At 38.4% G+C, this 18,959-nt stretch overlaps 1 protein-coding gene across 1 annotated transcript in view; it reads left to right on the top strand.

Annotated features, from left to right (window-relative positions):
- Window positions 1-10,759: 10,759 nt before the first annotated feature.
- The window catches only part of LOC122789787 (homeodomain-interacting protein kinase 4-like), a 104,092-nt gene continuing 95,892 nt past the window's right edge, over window positions 10,760-18,959 (top strand). The window contains exon 1 of the mRNA XM_044057229.1: window positions 10,760-12,217. Coding sequence (XP_043913164.1) covers window positions 10,760-12,217 — 1,458 coding nt within the window. The remainder of the gene's footprint in view (window positions 12,218-18,959) is intronic.

Raw genomic sequence — 18,959 nt, 5'->3', positions numbered from 1 at the left:
GCTAAAGTCTTAATGGAGAATTGTAAAATAGGGGAAGAATCTAAGTATAGCATGGATAGATTGCAAACAATCATTTGACAGCATCCCACGTTCATGGATAAAGGTATGCTTACAGTTGTATAAGATACACCCTGCATTTATCAATTATATTGCAGTGACCATGAAACAGTGGCAAACCACTTTGCAGCTAAGCCATGATAAAACACAAGTTATTATCTCAGGGATAAAAATTGAAAGGAGGATATTCCATGGTGACTCGGTGTCACCGTTGTGCTGCTCTTTTCTCTAACCGTAACTCATTAAGTTGTCTACTTAACAGATCAGGTCATGGTTACAATCTGGCTCCCAGAAAACAACAAAGTATAAAGACGTCTTGTCTTCTTTTTTGTGGATGATAAGGAGCTGAAAGCACAACTGCAAGTGGTTAAAATTTTCTCAGGTGATATAAGAATGTCATTTGGTCTCTCTAAATGTGCAAAAGCAACATTTAAAGCAGGAAAGCTGCAACACCAAGAAAGTATCAGTCTGGGACAGGAATGTGATATAAAAGAACTTGAGTAGGAGAGAGTGTATAAATATTTGGGAACTGATGAAGGATCAACAATAAAACATAAACAAATGCAAACAAAACTCAGTAAGGAATATTTTAGAAAATTAAAACTAATGCTGAAAACAGCTCTGACATCTAGGAACAAAGTCCAAGTTATAAACCAATTTGCTCTCCCTGTCCTAACTTACAGTTTTCGGCTTTCTGACTGGCCCCAAATGGTATTGGATTAGTTGGACAGGAAAACAAGAAAAATGCTTCACACTTATCAAATGATTTATAAAAAAGAGTGGTACTAAGATTATATAATCCTCATTCTGAAGGAGATATGGGCCTCCTCGAAATTGATTACATGTATAAATCTGCAGTTGGACTGCATACATATCTGCAAACCTCACCCAATTTGAACCTAGTGAAAGTTTTAAAATATGAGGATAAGAAGTCTAAAATGACTTTCCTGCTAAGTTTAGCCAAAGCATGTCGGTGTCAAGCAGGAATGGAAATCAAACCAGAAGCAGACAAAAATCAGGCAGCAACTGAATGTGCCAAAAAACAAAAGAAAGAATATAAGCAGAAGGATAAGCTGAGAGGGCAAGAAATGTGGAAAAGGTATAACTATAGTAGCATATACAGAAAACACCTGGAACAACTTCATGTCAATCAGGATTTGACGCAGGAATGGTTAAGCAGAGGTGAATTTAAACCAAAAGATGAAAGGTTAATATTGGTAAAGAAGGATAGTGGACTATGTACACATTGGTTTACAAGGTCCATTGAACATGTGGGAGAAACAAACAAATGCAGGTTCTGTAAAACAGAACTGGAAACATTCACACATCTTGTTGCTAAGTGTGATACACTAAGAGTAAATGCCCTGTATTTGGAAAGACATAATAATGTGGCAATATTATTGCACTGGGGATTGTGCAAACATTACAATATAGAAGTAGCTGAGAAGCATTGGATACATGAGCCGCAAAGCATTATAGAGAATGATGAAGTTTATATCCCATGCTGTCACCCATTAACAGCAGATATAGTTGTCCATGAAAATTAGAACAAGTAGCATTGATCACTGAAATTGCTACACCCAGTGATTTCAGTGTCTTATATACAGAGAGACACAAAATACATGGATGTGCATGCAGAAATGATGGAAATGTGGAAGGATAACCAGACAGTTACATTGGGAGTATGAGCAATGGGTCTCATAATAAAGAATTTACAGTCGTATTTAGATATGCTACCAATGCATGTAACTGTACGAAGTGCAAAAGGAGTCAGTTCCGAGCACATTGCAGGTGCTGCAAAGAACACTTTTGGCTAACATCAAATATTGAAAGAATACTGATTTCATGAACTTTAATCAGACGTTGACTTAGGAATGGGGTACATTCTTGGCATGGAACTAGAAACCCAAAACTTTGGAGAAATTAAACTTGAGACTGAAGCCACATTCTGAAATTATCACAACAGTTTATACCCACCACTGTCAGGAAAAAATGCTACTGGGCCTTACCCTTAGTGAGAGTAGTTGCTTTGGCCTATATAACCATGCTGAAAACTCATCCTTATATAAATGCCAATAGTTTGGGGTGCATGGCTAGGCTTGAAAGGAACCTAGTGGTTGTTAGCCTAGTAACAACCTACCATCCTCTTAATGAAGAAGTATTATCTATATAGTGATATTATCTATAGTTTGGGTGTGTGGGGCTTGGCCCCTCAAAAACTGTTTTTGTAGCTTACAACCTTGGGAGTTTTGCTTTTGATTAGATGTTTTGGATTTGCACAGTAAATGAGACAGACTTATTTCTAGCAGACCCAAATGTGTCACTTTTGGCCTATTCTTAAGAAAATAATCATTGTTTCAGTCCATTTCATTGAAATTGTAATAGCAAAAGTTAAATATTTCCAGATGTATATAACAATATAATTTTCAACATCCAGTGGAGCTTTTATTCAAAGATTCTGATGTCACCTTTCTGTGACCATATCCACATACTGAGCAGCAGTCTTACCATAAATGCGCTGTGTATGTCAGTTGTAATGACTGACTGCTGCATGTGGTATGCGACATAAATGTGCTGTGTATGTCAGTTGTAGTGACTGACTGATGCATGTGGTATGCAACATAAATGTGCTGTGTATGTCAGTTGTAGTGACTGACTGCTGCATGTGGTATGCAACATAAATGTGCTGTGCATGTCAGTTGTAGTGAATGACTGCTGCATGTGGTATACAACATAAATGTGCTGTGTATGTCAGTTGTAGTGACTGACTGTTGCATGTGGTATGTGACATAAATGTGCTGTGTATGTCAGTTGTAGTGACTGACTGCTGCATGTGGTATGCAACATAAATATGCAGTGTATGTCAGTTATAGTGACTGCTGCATGTGGTATGCAACATAAATGTGCTGGGTATGTCAGTTGTAGTGACTGACTGCTGCATGTGGTATGTGACATAAATTTCCTGTGTATGTCAGTTGTAGTGGCTGACTGTTGCATGTGGTATGCGACATAAATGTGCTGTGCATGTCAGTTGTAATGACTGACTGCTGCATGTGGTATGCGACATAAATGTGCTGTGTATGTCAGTTGTAGTGACTGCTGCATGTGGTATGCAACATAAATGTGGGCGCATGCCAGTTGCAGCGACTGACTGCTGAATGTCGTATGCAACATAAATGTGCTGTGTACGTCAGTTGTAGTGACTGACTGCTACATGTGGTGCGAGACATAAATGTGCTGTGTATGTCAATTGTAGTGACTGACTGCTGTATATGGTATGCAACATAAATGTGCTGTGTATGTCAGTTGTAGTGACTGACCTCTGTATATGGTATGTGACATAAATGTGCTGTGTATGTCAGTTGTAGTGACTGACTGCTTCATGTGGTATGCAACATAAATGTGCTGTGTATGTCAGTTGTAGTGACTGACCTCTGTATATGGTATGCGACATAAATGTGTTGTGTCAATCAGTTGTAGTGACTGCTTCATGTGGTATGTGACATAAATGTGCTGTGTATGTCAGTTGTAGTGACTGACTGCTGCATGTGGTGCGCGACATAAATGTGCTGTGTATGGCAATTGTAGTGACTGACTGCTGTATATGGTATGCAGCATAAATGTGCTGTGTATGTCAGTTGTAGTGACTGACCTCTGTATATGGTATGCAACATAAATGTGCTGTGTATGTCAGTTGTAGTGACTGACTGCTTTATGTGGTATGCGACATAAATGTGCTGTGTATGTCAGTTGTAGTAACTGACTGCTACATGTGGTATGCGACATAAATGTGCTGTGTATGTCAGTTGTAGTGACTGCTGTATATGGTATGCGACATAAATGTGCTGTGTATGTCAGTTGTAGTGACTGACTGCTACATGTGGTGTGCGACATAAATGTGCTGTGTATGTCAGTTGTAGTGACTGCTGTATATGGTATGTGACATAAATGTGCTGTGTATGTCAGTTGTAGTGACTGACTGCTGTATATGGTATGTGACATAAATGTGCTGTGTATGTCAGTTGTAGTGACTGACTGCTGTATATGGTATGTGACATAAATGTGCTGTGCATGTCAGTTGTAGTGACTGACTGCTGTATATGGTATGCAACGTAAATGTACTGTGTATGTCAGTTGTAGTGACTGACTGCTGTATATGGTATATGACGTGAATGTGTTGTGTATGTCAGTTGTAGTGACTGACTGCTGTATATGGTATACGACATACATATGCTGTGTATGTCAGTTGTAGTGACTGACTGCTGTATATGGTATGTGATATAAATGTGCTGTGTATGTCAGTTGTAGTGACTGACTGCTGTATATGGTATGTGATATAAATGTGCTGTGTATGTCAGTTGTAGTGACTGACTGCTGTATATGGTATGTGACATAAATGTGCTCTGCATGTCAGTTGTAGTGACTGACTGCTGTATATGGTATGTGACATAAATGTGCTGTGTATGTCAGTTGTAGTGACTGACTGCTGTATATGGTATACGACATAAATGTGCTGTGTATGTCAGTTGTAGTGACTGACTGCTGTATATGGTATGTGACATAAATGTGCTGTGTATGTCAGTTGTAGTGCAAAACAAACGTAACAAAAGACCAAAGGGTAGGTTCCACAAATGTATCCGAGGTGGAGGACTTCGAAAAATAGCTGCAATAATCCACACAATATGTTCGTAAAAGTAAAATTATAGCAGATGAAACCACATGAATCCTCGTAGGGTAAAGTTATTTATTACACGTAAGGCTTAACAAAGCAAATAACTAAAAACAAATAACGTGAAACACTCCAGCAAGCGTTTTTCGTTCGGTACACTGCCCGAACTTCTTCAGACAGGCTGTAGTTCTATTAAGATGTTTAGTTTAAATACTCAAATACACACAATTAATTAATTAGACCAATATCCTAAAAAATTAAGTGTGTTAAACAAATAAACCATAGTCAACTGAATCAGCCTAGCTGGATAAGGTAACCTAATTGGAAGTGCAGGGAACATCCAATAACCAAAAATTAATTACACATACAAACACTTACAAACTAATATAACGTAATACATAATACAAACCCTTTTACTTTTATGAATAACTTATTTGTACGTCTAAACGTTGAAAAATAAGCAGTTAATACATTAAAAACATTTAAGATATTTAAAACATTTAAAACATTTAAAACATAATAAACTTTTAAAAAAACTTTTAAAAACTTTTTTGACCCTCTAGTGAACTCTACCTTGGTGAAATAGATGTATATAAGTATGTGAAATTGTATTTGATGTATATACACAATGTATTTTCAACTAACGTACTTTCTGCTGTTGAACTAGTGTAATTATAAATCAAATCTTATACTAAAAAGACTACTAAAGTGTAATGGCAGTAATAGAATCAGGGAAATTATCAGCTCCCTGCTTTAGAACATGTAATATTACATTACATAGGAGACGTAATTTACAACATTTAAAAAGTTTCACATGGAATTCATACATAAATTATAATTTTATCTCCATAGACTGTTCAATTTTAATAAACACATAATCGAACAAGCCTCGTTGAGGCCAGGGGTTTTGTGTGCCACCAGACGTAACTGCCAACTAAGTTCCTTCTTTTCCAGTTGGAGCCTAAACAAATTGTCATTACATAAATTGTAATTATCGGTCTGTACCTGGTCGATGGCCATAAAGTCAAATGAATGGCCTTCATTCCTATTACAGTGCTTTGCCAGGGCATTGTCATCTTTGTTTGTACTGATTGCATAACAGTGTTCATATACCCTATCCTTCAGACGTCTATCTGTTTTACCCACATAAAATGCGGGGCATTTTTTACACTGCGCCAAGTAAACGACCCGCCTACTGTTACAATTAAACTTTTTCCAAATCACAAAGGTATCAATACCTATTGTGAATGAATCCACAGTGTTAATGTAGGCACAATGTCTACATGCCCCGCACTTTCTAGTGCCCCCCTTGACCTTTTGTCTCGCTGGTTTCCTCTCGAGAAGTTGTTTCATATTAGTGCCCCTCCTAAATGTAACAATAGGTCCTAATTCAAAGGTTTGTGTTGGTTCATTGTCAAAAGATAGGCAGAACCAATATTTACTAAGAACTTTCGAGATTTCATAGGCTTCTGGGCAGTAGGTAAAAACAAATGAAACCATAAAGTTCTTATTCCTCCCCATGGTCCCGACAGTCGTGACCCCTAGGTTATTAGGGACCTCAGTACTTTGAGTGTCATTCCTATTCCCATGTAAATCAGCAGGGTGTATGTCTAAATTCCGTGGTTGCAATATTGGTTTGTAAATCCCGTGTTCCCTCTTCAAAATGACCTCCTTGAAAATACCTTCTAGGAATGAACTTGGGTATCCCCGGTGTTGAAACATTTGATACAGTTTCTCACATTCATTAACAAAATCCTCCTCAAGTGTGGTCATCCTAGCCACCCTAACCAGTTGGCCTTTTACCACTGATTTCTTCTGATGTCTAGGGTGGGAACTTGAAAAGTGTAAATACGTGTTAGGGAATGTGTTTTTCCTGTAAATTTTAGATGTGTAGTGCCCTTGGTGTTTACTAAGGACGATATCCAAGAAACTAATGTTGTTAATTTGGAAGTTCATAGTAAACCTGAGGAACCCTGTTGTGGAGTTGAAAAATTCAACAAGTTCCTCAGCTAGTAACTCATCCCCTTTAAATAAGATGAAGATGTCGTCCAAGTATCTTTTGTACATATAGATATATTGTTTCCAGGCACTATTCAACACATAAGAAGTCTCCCAGTGGGCCATCACTAAGTTTGCAAAGCTAGCACCCACTGGGGACCCCATAGCCACACCAATTTTCTGTAAGTACAACTTGTCCTCAAAGGAAACATAGTTGTTCTTCAGGATAATGTCCAGGAGTTGTTCAACAAGGTTACACTGATCACTACTCGCTCCCTTTGACCCTATAAATTCTACTACCCACTGGATACCTAAATCCTGGGGGATACTAGAATAGAGGTCACACACATCCACTGTCAGGAAATTAAGGGAACTGTCAAATGCTGTTTTCTGTATACTCTCAAGAAAGGACCATGAATCCCTTAATATTTGGGTTTCCATTTCCACATATTTTTTGAGAGTTAGATCAACCAATTTTGCGGCAGGGTAGGTTATTGATTGACGGGCGTCAACAAGTGTGCGAATAGGGGGGTTATTTAAGTTTTTATGGAGTTTCGGAATCCCAAAAACTTTTGGGATTCTTGGGGCTAGCATTGTTAAATGTTGATTTTGCTCACCATCAATTAGGCCGTCAATAAAAAGGTCGTTAATATGTGACTTTATGGTATGCTTGATTAAACTGATTTTTACTTACTGCCTCATAAGTATCCTTTTCAAGCAACATGTGCATAATTTTTACGTAATCAACATTATGTACAATTGCCAATCCCCCTCCCTTGTCCGGTTTCATAATTCTCAATTCTCTTAGGTACTAGCTGAGGAACTTGTTGAATTTTTCAACTCCACAACAGCATTTTGTTAATGAATGTGAGAAACTGTATCAAATGTTTCAACACCGGGGATACCCAAGTTCATTCCTAGAAGGTATTTTCAAGGAGGTCATTTTGAAGAGGGAACACGGGATTTACAAACCAATATTGCAACCACGGAATTTAGACATACACCCTGCTGATTTACATGGGAATAGGAATGACACTCAAAGTACTGAGGTCCCTAATAACCTAGGGGTCACGACTGTCGGGACCATGGGGAGGAATAAGAACTTTAGGGTTTCATTTGTTTTTACCTACTGCCCAGGAGCCTATGAAATCTCGAAAGTTCTTAGTAAATATTGGTTCTGCCTATCTTTTGACAATGAACCAACACAAACCTTTGAATTAGGACCTATTGTTACATTTAGGAGGGGCACCAATATGAAACAACTTCTCGAAAGGAAACCAGTGAGACAAAAGGTCAAGGGGGGCACTAGAAAGTGCGGGGCATGTAGACATTGTGCCTACATTAACACTGTGGATTCATTCACAATAGGTATGGATACCTTTGTGATTTGGAAAAAGTTTAATTGTAACAGTAGGCGGGTCATTTACTTGGCGCAGTGTAAAAAATGCCCCGCATTTTATGTGGGTAAAACAGATAGACGTCTGAAGGATAGGGTATATGAACACTGTTATGCAATCAGTACAAACAAAGATGACAATGCCCTGGCAAAGCACTGTAATAGGAATGAAGGCCATTCATTTGACTTTATGGCCATCGACCAGGTACAGACCGATAATTACAATTTATGTAATGACAATTTGTTTAGGCTCCAACTGGAAAAGAAGGAACTTAGTTGGCAGTTACGTCTGGTGGCACACAAAACCCCTGGCCTCAACGAGGCTTGTTCGATTATGTGTTTATTAAAATTGAACAGTCTATGGAGATAAAATTATAATTTATGTATGAATTCCATGTGAAACTTTTTAAATGTTGTAAATTACGTCTCCTATGTAATGTAATATTACATGTTCTAAAGCAGGGAGCTGATAATTTCCCTGATTCTATTACTGCCATTACACTTTAGTAGTCTTTTTAGTATAAGATTTGATTCATAATTACACTAGTTTAACAGCAGAAAGTACGTTAGTTGAAAATACATTGTGTATATACATCAAATACTATTTCACATACTTATATACATCGATTTCACCAAGGTAGAGTTCACTAGAGGGTCGAAAACGTTTTTAAAAGTTTTTTTAAAAGTTTATTATGTTTTAAATGTTTTAAATGTTTTAAATATCTTAAATGTTTTTAATGTATTAACTGCTTATTTTTCAACGTTTAGACGTACAAATAAGTTATTCATAAAAGTAAAAGGGTTTGTATTATGTATTACGTTATATTAGTTTGTAAGTGTTTGTATGTGTAATTAATTTTTGGTTATTGGATGTTCCCTGCACTTCCAATTAGGTTACCTTATCCAGCTAGGCTGATTCAGTTGACTATGGTTTATTTGTTTAACACACTTAATTTTTTAGGATATTGGTCTAATTAATTAATTGCGTGTATTTGAGTATTTAAACTAAACATCTTAATAGAACTACAGCCTGTCTGAAGAAGTTCGGGCAGTGTACCGAACGAAAAACGCTTGCTGGAGTGTTTCACGTTATTTGTTTTTAGTTATTTGCTTTGTTAAGCCTTACGTGTAATAAATAACTTTACCCTACGAGGATTCATGTGGTTTCATCTGCTATAATTTTACTTTTACGAACATATTGTGTGGATTATTGCAGCTATTTTTCGAAGTCCTCCACCTCGGATACATTTGTGGAACCTACCCTTTGGTCTTTTGTTACGTATGTCAGTTGTAGTGACTGACTGCTGTATATGGTATACGACATAAATGTGCTGTGTATGTCAGTTGTAGTGACTGACTGCTGTATATGGTATGTGACATAAATGTGCTGTGTATGTCAGTTGTAGTGACTGACTGCTGTATATGGTATGTGACACTGCTCATTTTGGTAAAATTTTCCTCATAGCTTAGGAAGGTTTTATATGCATTTTGACCAATATTTCACAGTATAACCGTGTATGAAAACAATACCATGAATGTAATACTTGCCAGTTTTTCTCTATAGACTGAATTCCCTTTTCATAAAACCCCTACATTAGAAGTACTTTCCAAAGTATGTGTACTTATACAAGCTTAAGTGCACCAAATTACTTGGCTTTGACAGATGTTTTGTTCTGCCATTAGATTCTGGTGATAACTCTTTCCAGCTTGGGATCAGTTTGCCAATAATTTTTAATCTTTGTTTCCATTGGATTATGTACAGGGGTATGACCAATATAAAGTATATTTTAACAAAATATTTTACATTTTCAACCTTAATTCCAATCGGTACATGAACCTTCTTTATAAGAGCGGAGCCAGTCTGTTCCTCCAAATGAACACGATATTCTGATTGTTTTTGTGCACCTAAATGACGACCATACAGAAACCTTCATAATATTTTTTGTGCACCTAAATGACGACCATATAGACACCTTCATAATATTTTTTGTGCACCTAAATGACGACTATACAGAAACCTTCATAATATTTTTTGTGTACCTAAATGACGACTATACATAAACCTTCATAATATTTTTTGTGTACCTAAATGATGATCATACAGAACCCTTCATAATATATTTTTCAAGTTTCCCTTAAAATACCATAGTCTTACACAACATCATGCTCTGTTTTCTACGGCTTAACGTGGTTTTAAGCGAGCAGAAACATTTCCTTTTCCTAATCTTGTGTACATTCGTTACAATTTCAGTTTCAACTTTAGAGATTATGGCCTTGTCACTTTTGCTAGTGATACATTCCAAAAACTAGGATAACGTTAGATATAAAGCAATTTACATTATTGCTTTCCACACATGATACAAGATGACATCTTGGTGGTCTTGCTGATAGTATGTTGACTCGGTCTTTCATTGCTGTGTTTTGTTTCTTTAATGGAAAACCTACTCTTTACCTATGTTTCATCGCATAGCAACATGGAATACTGCACATTATTACATCACTGTGGAAAAAAAAGACAAGATTCTACATACTCAACTTAAGATCTTTCTGAAGGCAAGGCAGTTTATTAATGAGTTTGTCATTATAAAAGCGAAAATAATATCTCTGAGAGGCAGTGAACACATTTTGTCAAGATTGTAATGACTGCAGAAGAAAGCTCTGCAAAAATGTCAGACACAGCAGCACGTAGTGCTAGTTATGAGGCCGTGGAAATTTTGGGAAAGGGTACATTTGGAGAGGTAGTGAAGTGTTGGAAGAGGTCTACTGGTGAAATGGTTGCTGTTAAGGTTTTAAGAGGTTGTGACAAACTGATGATTGAAAATGAGTTACAATTGCTGAACTCGCTAAAGGGCATTGATGCTGACAAGTGTCACATCATTAAGTTTTATGAATGCTTTCACGATGATTATGCAGTATATCTCAGCTTTGAGCTTCTTGAACAGAGTTTATATGAATACCAGAGGAAAAACAATTTTATTTCTTTGCCTGTTATGCATATCAGAACCATTACTCTCCAGATCTTAAAGGCATTATCCAAGCTGGAAGAGCTTTCTATCATGCATACAGATGTTAAGCCTGAAAATATAATGATTGTCAATCAAGAAAGCTATCCTTTCCAAGTTAAACTCATTGATTTTGGATCTGCCAGTCTACTTAACCAAATGCATTCTGTCAAAGAGCCTTACATTCAAACACGATTTTACAGGTCTCCTGAAATTCTTCTGGGTTTGCCATTCAATGAAAAAATTGATATGTGGTCTCTTGGATGCGTAATAGCAGAACTCTGGCTTGGCTTCCCTCTGTACCCTGCAAGTAATGAATACGATCAAATAAGATATATCTGTGAAACACAAGGCCTTCCAGGAAACCATTTGCTGTCTGCTGCCAGCAAAGCCAAACTTTTCTTTAAACAAGTCACAGAGCATAATGCCTCTCCTGACTGGCAACTGAAATCTGTGACAGAGTATGAAAATGAAACTGGAATGATGCCTTTAGAGACAAGAAAGTACATCCTGAGGAGCCTGGATGACATAGAGACTGTGAAACAAACTAACATTGAAATTCCGCATTGTGACAGATTGCCTGAAAGCCGTGATAGAAAGAGTATGGTGGAGCTCTTAAAGATGATGCTGCTATTAGATTCTTCTAACAGAATTAGCCCCAATGCTGCTCTAAAGCATCCTTTTATAACAATGAAGCTACTCAGAACTTTTCCTGAGTATCAAAATACATACTATTTTCAGCTTTCTGTTGAAAGCCTCAAAAATGCCTTAAAATATGAATGGAATGCAGAAAATGAGAGCCTGTTTCATCCTGTGGATTGCCTGTCTGTAGAGTTTCGGTGTTATACAAATGAGAAAGCACCTGGCATGCTACAGGTTACTGCTGAAGAAAGAATCATTGACAAACACGTTACTCAGTATGATAAAAAGCACTTCAGCTCTCCTCAACAGGAGGTTTCTGCTAGAGCTTTTAGGAAACAGTCTGTTGAAGGCAGCGCCAAATGGGCAGATGAAGCTGGTGGCATGCACTCAGAAGCCTTATCTCATGTGCAGGGTTCTGCGCTCACAGAAGAGGAAGTGTTTCCTACTGTAGAAGTAAGTAATGTATTCATAGTCATTTGATGATTTTAGATCCAAGGAGACTGCATTTTTTTTTATTAATGACATCTGGACGTATATCTGAGATGCTTCCCACTGTATAGACAGGGTTCTGGAGTGAATTCTTTAACTTAGGACAGCTCTGAAGTTTTCCTTCTAGGAAAACTTACCTCAAACTTTCTTCTACCTTCTCCTACCATCTCTAATGTATGGTGCTCCTCTCCTTTCCAATATCCAGTCCACTCTAAAAACCAGTCTTGAGTCCTGCTACAACAAGGTCAACAAGTTTGTTACCAATCCAAAACACTTTTTTCACTCCTGCATCTCTCTTCTTTCACTTAACTCGCTCGAAATTCCTCATTATCTAACCTACATACAACTAATCACAGCGCACAAAATCATTTACAAACCCTCAGACTGTCCAGCCCTTTCCTCTATATTAGCCTACTACCACCCAAACAGGCCACTTAGATCTAAAAATCAACTTCGCTTACATGATGACATACCAAAACTCCCATCTGGCAACATGCTTTATTCCTGCTGTTTTGCCAAGCTATGGAATTCTCTCCCAGTAGTTATCAGAACCTCCAGCAACAATACCTCATTAAAAAAATCTCTGTGGCAACACCTCTCCACCCTATGGCAATGCAGATGTCTCAATTGTCATCCATCTCTAACCTGACTCCCACACCCTAAGTCATATTTACCGTAATTTATTTCCTCACCTCTTCAAATCTTCCTTTGTCACTACTTAATAACACATACAATGTATCTATTCTTGCCTTATTATCATCTTTGCCTTACTATTTATCTTTTTCCAATCTATAAATCAATTCTACTCTGCCCTGCACTATTGTGCTGGTTTACACTATTAGACTCCCTTTTAAATACTTTTACATGACTGCTTTATCACTATATTATCTCTAAATGTATAATAATATGACTACTTTGTTAGTCTGTATCTCTAAACTGCATTAATCTGTACATGTCGTATGCTTATTAGCTTTCTATTTTGTTTTTGTATTATACTCTCTGTTTTGCAGATAATGCCTATATCTACTATCTGTTTTTGAATTTTATGCACTATTAAACTAACTACTTTGTGGAGCTTTTCTTCCCCGGGCCTCCAATCAAAAAAAGGGTTCTTTTGACCCAGTGGACTTTCCCGGCAAACAAATGCCAATAAATAAATAAACAAGTCTTTTCTTAGGGTGCTTTGAACTAGTACATAATGAACCTTCCATGCTTAGGGTGCAGAACTCAGGAGGGGTGCAGAACTCAGGAGTAGAGTCAACATTTCTTACAAAAAGTCAGTTTATTGTTCCCATCCACGATGCAACAGCATATGATACCACATTACGTCTGAGCAGTGCATCATTTTCCATTTATGCCACGTATTCCACTTATCTTTATCTATTTTATTTTGTATAGTTTCTTCCTTTAATAGCCAGTAAAGCTAATAGAAAAACAACTGCCTCTTTTTGGGAACAATCCAAGACCCTCACATTTTTAAGTGACTTGCTCAAAGTCGTGCAGTGCAAAAATGCAAAAATGGGAAGAGAGGTAATCAAACACAGGTACTGTAGGTGACACAGCTCACAGCCTTAAAATCAAACACAGGTACTATAGGTGACACTTACAGCTCACAGCCTTAATATCAAACATAGGTACTGTAGATGACACTTACAGCTCATAGACTTAATATCAAACACAGGTACTGTAGGTGACACAGCTCACAGCCTTAATATTAAACACAGGTACTGTAGGTGACACTTACAGTTCACAGCCTTAATATCAAACACAGGTACTGTAGGTGACACTTACAGCTCACAGCCTTAATATCAAACACAGGTACAGTAGGTGAAACTTGCAGCTCATAGCCTTAATATCAAACACAGGTACTGTAGGTGACACTTACAGCTCGTAGCCTTAATATCAAACACAGGTACTGTAGGTGAAACTTACAGCTCACTGCCTTAATATCAAACACAGGTACTGTAGGTGACACTTACAGCTCATAGCCTTAATATCAAATACAGGTACTGTAGGTGACACAGCTCATAGCCTTAATATCAAACACAGGTACTGTAGGTGACACTTACAGCTCACAGCCTTAATATCAAACACAGGTACTGTAGGTGACACTGCTCATAGCCTTAATATCAAACACAGGTATTGTAGGGACACTTACAGCTCACAGCCTTAATATCAAACACAGGTACTGTAGGTGACATTTACAGCTCACAGCCTTAATATCAAACACAGGTACTGTAGGTGACACTTACAGCTCATAGCCTTAATATCAAACACAGGTACTGTAGGTGACACTTACAGCTCAGAGCCTTAATATTAAACACAGCTACTGTGGGTGACACTTACAGCTCATAGCCTTAAAATCAAACACAGCTACTGTAGGTGACACTTACAGTTCACAGCCTTAATATCACACAGCTACTGTAGGTGACACTTACAGCTCACAGCCTTAATATCAAACACGGCTACTGTAGGTGACACTTCCAGCACACAGCCTTAATATCAAACATGGGTACTGTAGGTGACACAGCTCACAGCCTTAATATCAAACACGGGTACTGTAGGTGACACAGCTCACAGCCTTAATATCAAGCACAGGTACTGTAGGTGACACTTACATCTCACAGCCTTAATATCAAACACAGGTACTGTTGGTGACACTTACAGCTCACAACCTTAATATCAAACACAGGTACTGTAGGTGACACTTACAGCTCACAGTCTTAATATCAAACACAGGGACTGTAGGTGACACTTACAGCTCACAGCCTTAATATCAAACACAGGTGCTGTATGGAGGTGACACTTACAGCTCACAGCCTTAATATCAAACATAGGTACTGTAGGTGACACTTACAGCTCATAGCCTTAATATCAAACACAGGTACTGTAGGTGACACTTACAGCTCACAGCCTTAATATCAAACACAGGTACTGTATGTGACACTTACAGCTCACAGCCTTAATATCAAGCACAGGTACTGTAGGTGACACATACATCTCACAGCCTTAATATCAAACACAGGTACTGTTGGTGACACTTACAGCTCATAACCTTAATATCAAACACAGGTACTGTAGGTGACACTTACAGCTCACAGTCTTAATATCAAACACAGGGACTGTAGGTGACACTTACAGCTCACAGCCTTAATATCAAACACAGGTACTGTATGGAGGTGACACTTACAGCTCACAGCCTTAATATCAAACACAGGTACTGTAGGTGACACTTACAGCTCACAGCCTTAATATCAAACACAGGTACTGTATGTGACACTTACAGCTCACAGCCTTAATATCAAACACAGGTACAGTAGGTGAAACTTGCAGCTCATAGCCTTAATATCAAACACAGGTGCTGTATGGAGGTGACACTTACATCTCACAGCCTTAATATCAAACACAGGTACTGTTGGTGACACTTACAGCTCACAACCTTAATATCAAACACAGGTACTGTAGGTGACACTTACAGCTCACAGTCTTAATATCAAACACAGGGACTGTAGGTGACACTTACAGCTCACAGCCTTAATATCAAACACAGGTGCTGTATGGAGGTGACACTTACAGCTCACAGCCTTAATATCAAACATAGGTACTGTAGGTGACACTTACAGCTCATAGCCTTAATATCAAACACAGGTACTGTAGGTGACACTTACAGCTCACAGCCTTAATATCAAACACAGGTACTGTATGTGACACTTACAGCTCACAGCCTTAATATCAAGCACAGGTACTGTAGGTGACACTTACATCTCACAGCCTTAATATCAAACACAGGTACTGTTGGTGACACTTACAGCTCACAACCTTAATATCAAACACAGGTACTGTAGGTGACACTTACAGCTCACAGTCTTAATATCAAACACAGGGACTGTAGGTGACACTTACAGCTCACAGCCTTAATATCAAACACAGGTACTGTATGGAGGTGACACTTACAGCTCACAGCCTTAATATCAAACATAGGTACTGTAGGTGACACTTACAGCTCATAGCCTTAATATCAAACACAGGTACTGTAGGTGACACTTACAGCTCACAGCCTTAATATCAAACACAGGTACTGTATGTGACACTTACAGCTCACAGCCTTAATATCAAAACAAAGGTACTGTAGGTGACACAGCTCATAGCCTTAATATCAAACACAAGTATTGTAGGGACACTTATAGCTCACAGCCTTAATATCAAACACAGGTACTGTATGTAGGTGACACTTACAGCTCACAGTCTTAATATCAAACATAGGTACTGTAGGTGACACTTACAGCTCACAGCCTTAATATCAAACACAGGTACTGTAGGTGGCACTTACAGTTCAGAGCCTTAATATCAAACACAGGTACTGTAGGTGGCACTTACAGCTCACAGCCTTAATATCAAACACAGGTACAGTAGGTGAAACTTGCAGCTCATAGCCTTAATATCAAACACAGGTACTGTAGGTGACACTTACAGCTCATAGCCTTAATATCAAACACAGGTACTGTAGGTGAAACTTACAGCTCACAGCCTTAATATCAAACACAGGTACTGTAGGTGACACTTACAGCTCATAGCCTTAATATCAAACACAGGTACTGTAGGTGACACAGCTCATAGCCTTCATATCAAACACAGGTACTGTAGGTGACACTTACAGCTCACAGCCTTAATAACAAACACAGGTACTGTAGGTGACACAGCTCATAGCCTTAATATCAAACACAGGTATTGTAGGGACACTTACAGCTCACAGCCTTAATATCAAACACAGGTACTGTAGGTGACATTTACAGCTCACAGCCTTAATATCAAACACAGGTACTGTAGGTGACACTTACAGCTCATAGCCTTAATATCAAACACAGGTACTGTAGGTGACACTTACAGCTCAGAGCCTTAATATCAAACACAGCTACTGTGGGTGACACTTACAGCTCATAGCCTTAATATCAAACACAGCTACTGTAGGTGACACAGTTCACAGCCTTAATATCACACAGCTACTGTAGGTGACACTTACAGCTCACAGCCTTAATATCAAACACGGCTACTGTAGGTGACACTTACAGCGCACAGCCTTAATATCAAACATGGGTACTGTAGGTGACACAGCTCACAGCCTTAATATCAAACACGGGTACTGTAGGTGACACAGCTCACAGCCTTAACATCAAACACAGGTACTGTAGATGACACTTACAGCTCACAGCCTTAATATCAAACACAGGTACTGTAGGTGAAACTTACAGCTCATAGCGTTAATATCAAACACAGATACTGTAGGTGACACAGCTCACAGCCTTAATATCAAACACAGGTACTGTAGGTGACACTTACAGCTCACAGCCTTAATATCAAACACAGGTACTGTAGGTGACACTTACAGCTCACAACCTTACTATCAAACACAGGTACTGTAGGTGACACTTACAGCTCACAGTCTTAATATCAAACACAGGGACTGTAGGTGACACTTACAGCTCATAGCCTTAATATCAAACACAGGTGCTGTAGGTCACACTTACAGCTCATAGCCTTAATGTCAAACACAGGGACTATAGGTGACACTTACAGCTCACAGCCTTAATTTCAAACACAGGTACTGTAGGTGACACTTACAGCTCACAGCCTTAATATCAAACACACGTCCTGTAGGTGACACTTACAGCTAACAGCCTTAATATCTAACACAGGTACTGTACGTGACACTTACAGCTCGTAGCCTTAATATCAAACACAGGTACTGTAGGTGATACTTACAGATCATAGCCTTAATATCAAACACAGGTATATAGGTGACACTTACAGCTCATAGCCTTAATATCAAATACAGGTACTGTAGGTGACACTTACAGCTCACAGCCTTAATATCAAACACAGGTACTGTAGGTGGCACTTACAGCTCACAGCCTTAATATCAAACACAGGTACTGTAGGTGACACTTACAGCTCATAGCCTTAATCCTCTGCATTATTTTACTATATCTATCCCCTGAAACAGCTAGTGCAACTTGATGTCATATTACGTCAGTGTAACACATATCTATAGATTGCATTTTTCATTAATTCTGTTAGCACAAAGAGTTAACCTCCCCTTCCCCATTAGGACTAGCCAGGTAGGCATTCAAGATAAAGGAATTGCTCCACTTTGTTCGTTCATGTGGTTGAGTTTGGATATATGCCTCCAAGTACAAGCACTTTTTCTGAAAGTTATGCATATGGTGTGACATTCCTATTCTCTGAAAAATTTTGGGTGGGGTAGGTTCTGAAAAATTATGCATAATCCTGTGAACTGCCAGACAAATTCTTAATTGTCAGAAGATGCTAGTAGACCCATGACTCATAGGAATGCAGTTTGCTCAACTATTTTCCACCTTCTGAGACGTATTCATGTACTGTGGTAGTGAAGACATTGCAAGTTTCAGGATAGTGGTATGGCCTGAACTAAACCAGTATGTGCCTATGATTCATTTCAGCTGCCAATAAACAGGTAAATAAGATCCAATGCCTAATGTACTGAACCCTTCTCAATTCACATCATAGAGGTGCTTCGCTGGAGGTGGTTGGAGGAATAATAAGATCAAATAAGGTCATAGCATGTCTGCCCTGCAGCGGTTTGAAACCATCATGAAGTTTGTTCCACAGCCTATGTAAGCAGCTTAGTCTGAGGCACTTGTTTGGGGAATGAATGTCATCTCAGTATTGA

Source organism: Protopterus annectens, chromosome 15.part0 (genome assembly GCF_019279795.1).
Source record: "Protopterus annectens isolate FY-2018-M chromosome 15.part0, PAN1.0, whole genome shotgun sequence".
Lineage (NCBI taxonomy): Eukaryota > Metazoa > Chordata > Ceratodontiformes > Protopteridae > Protopterus > Protopterus annectens.
The sequence above is the reverse complement of the archived record's forward strand: the minus strand, read 5'-3'. Positions and strand labels throughout refer to the sequence as shown.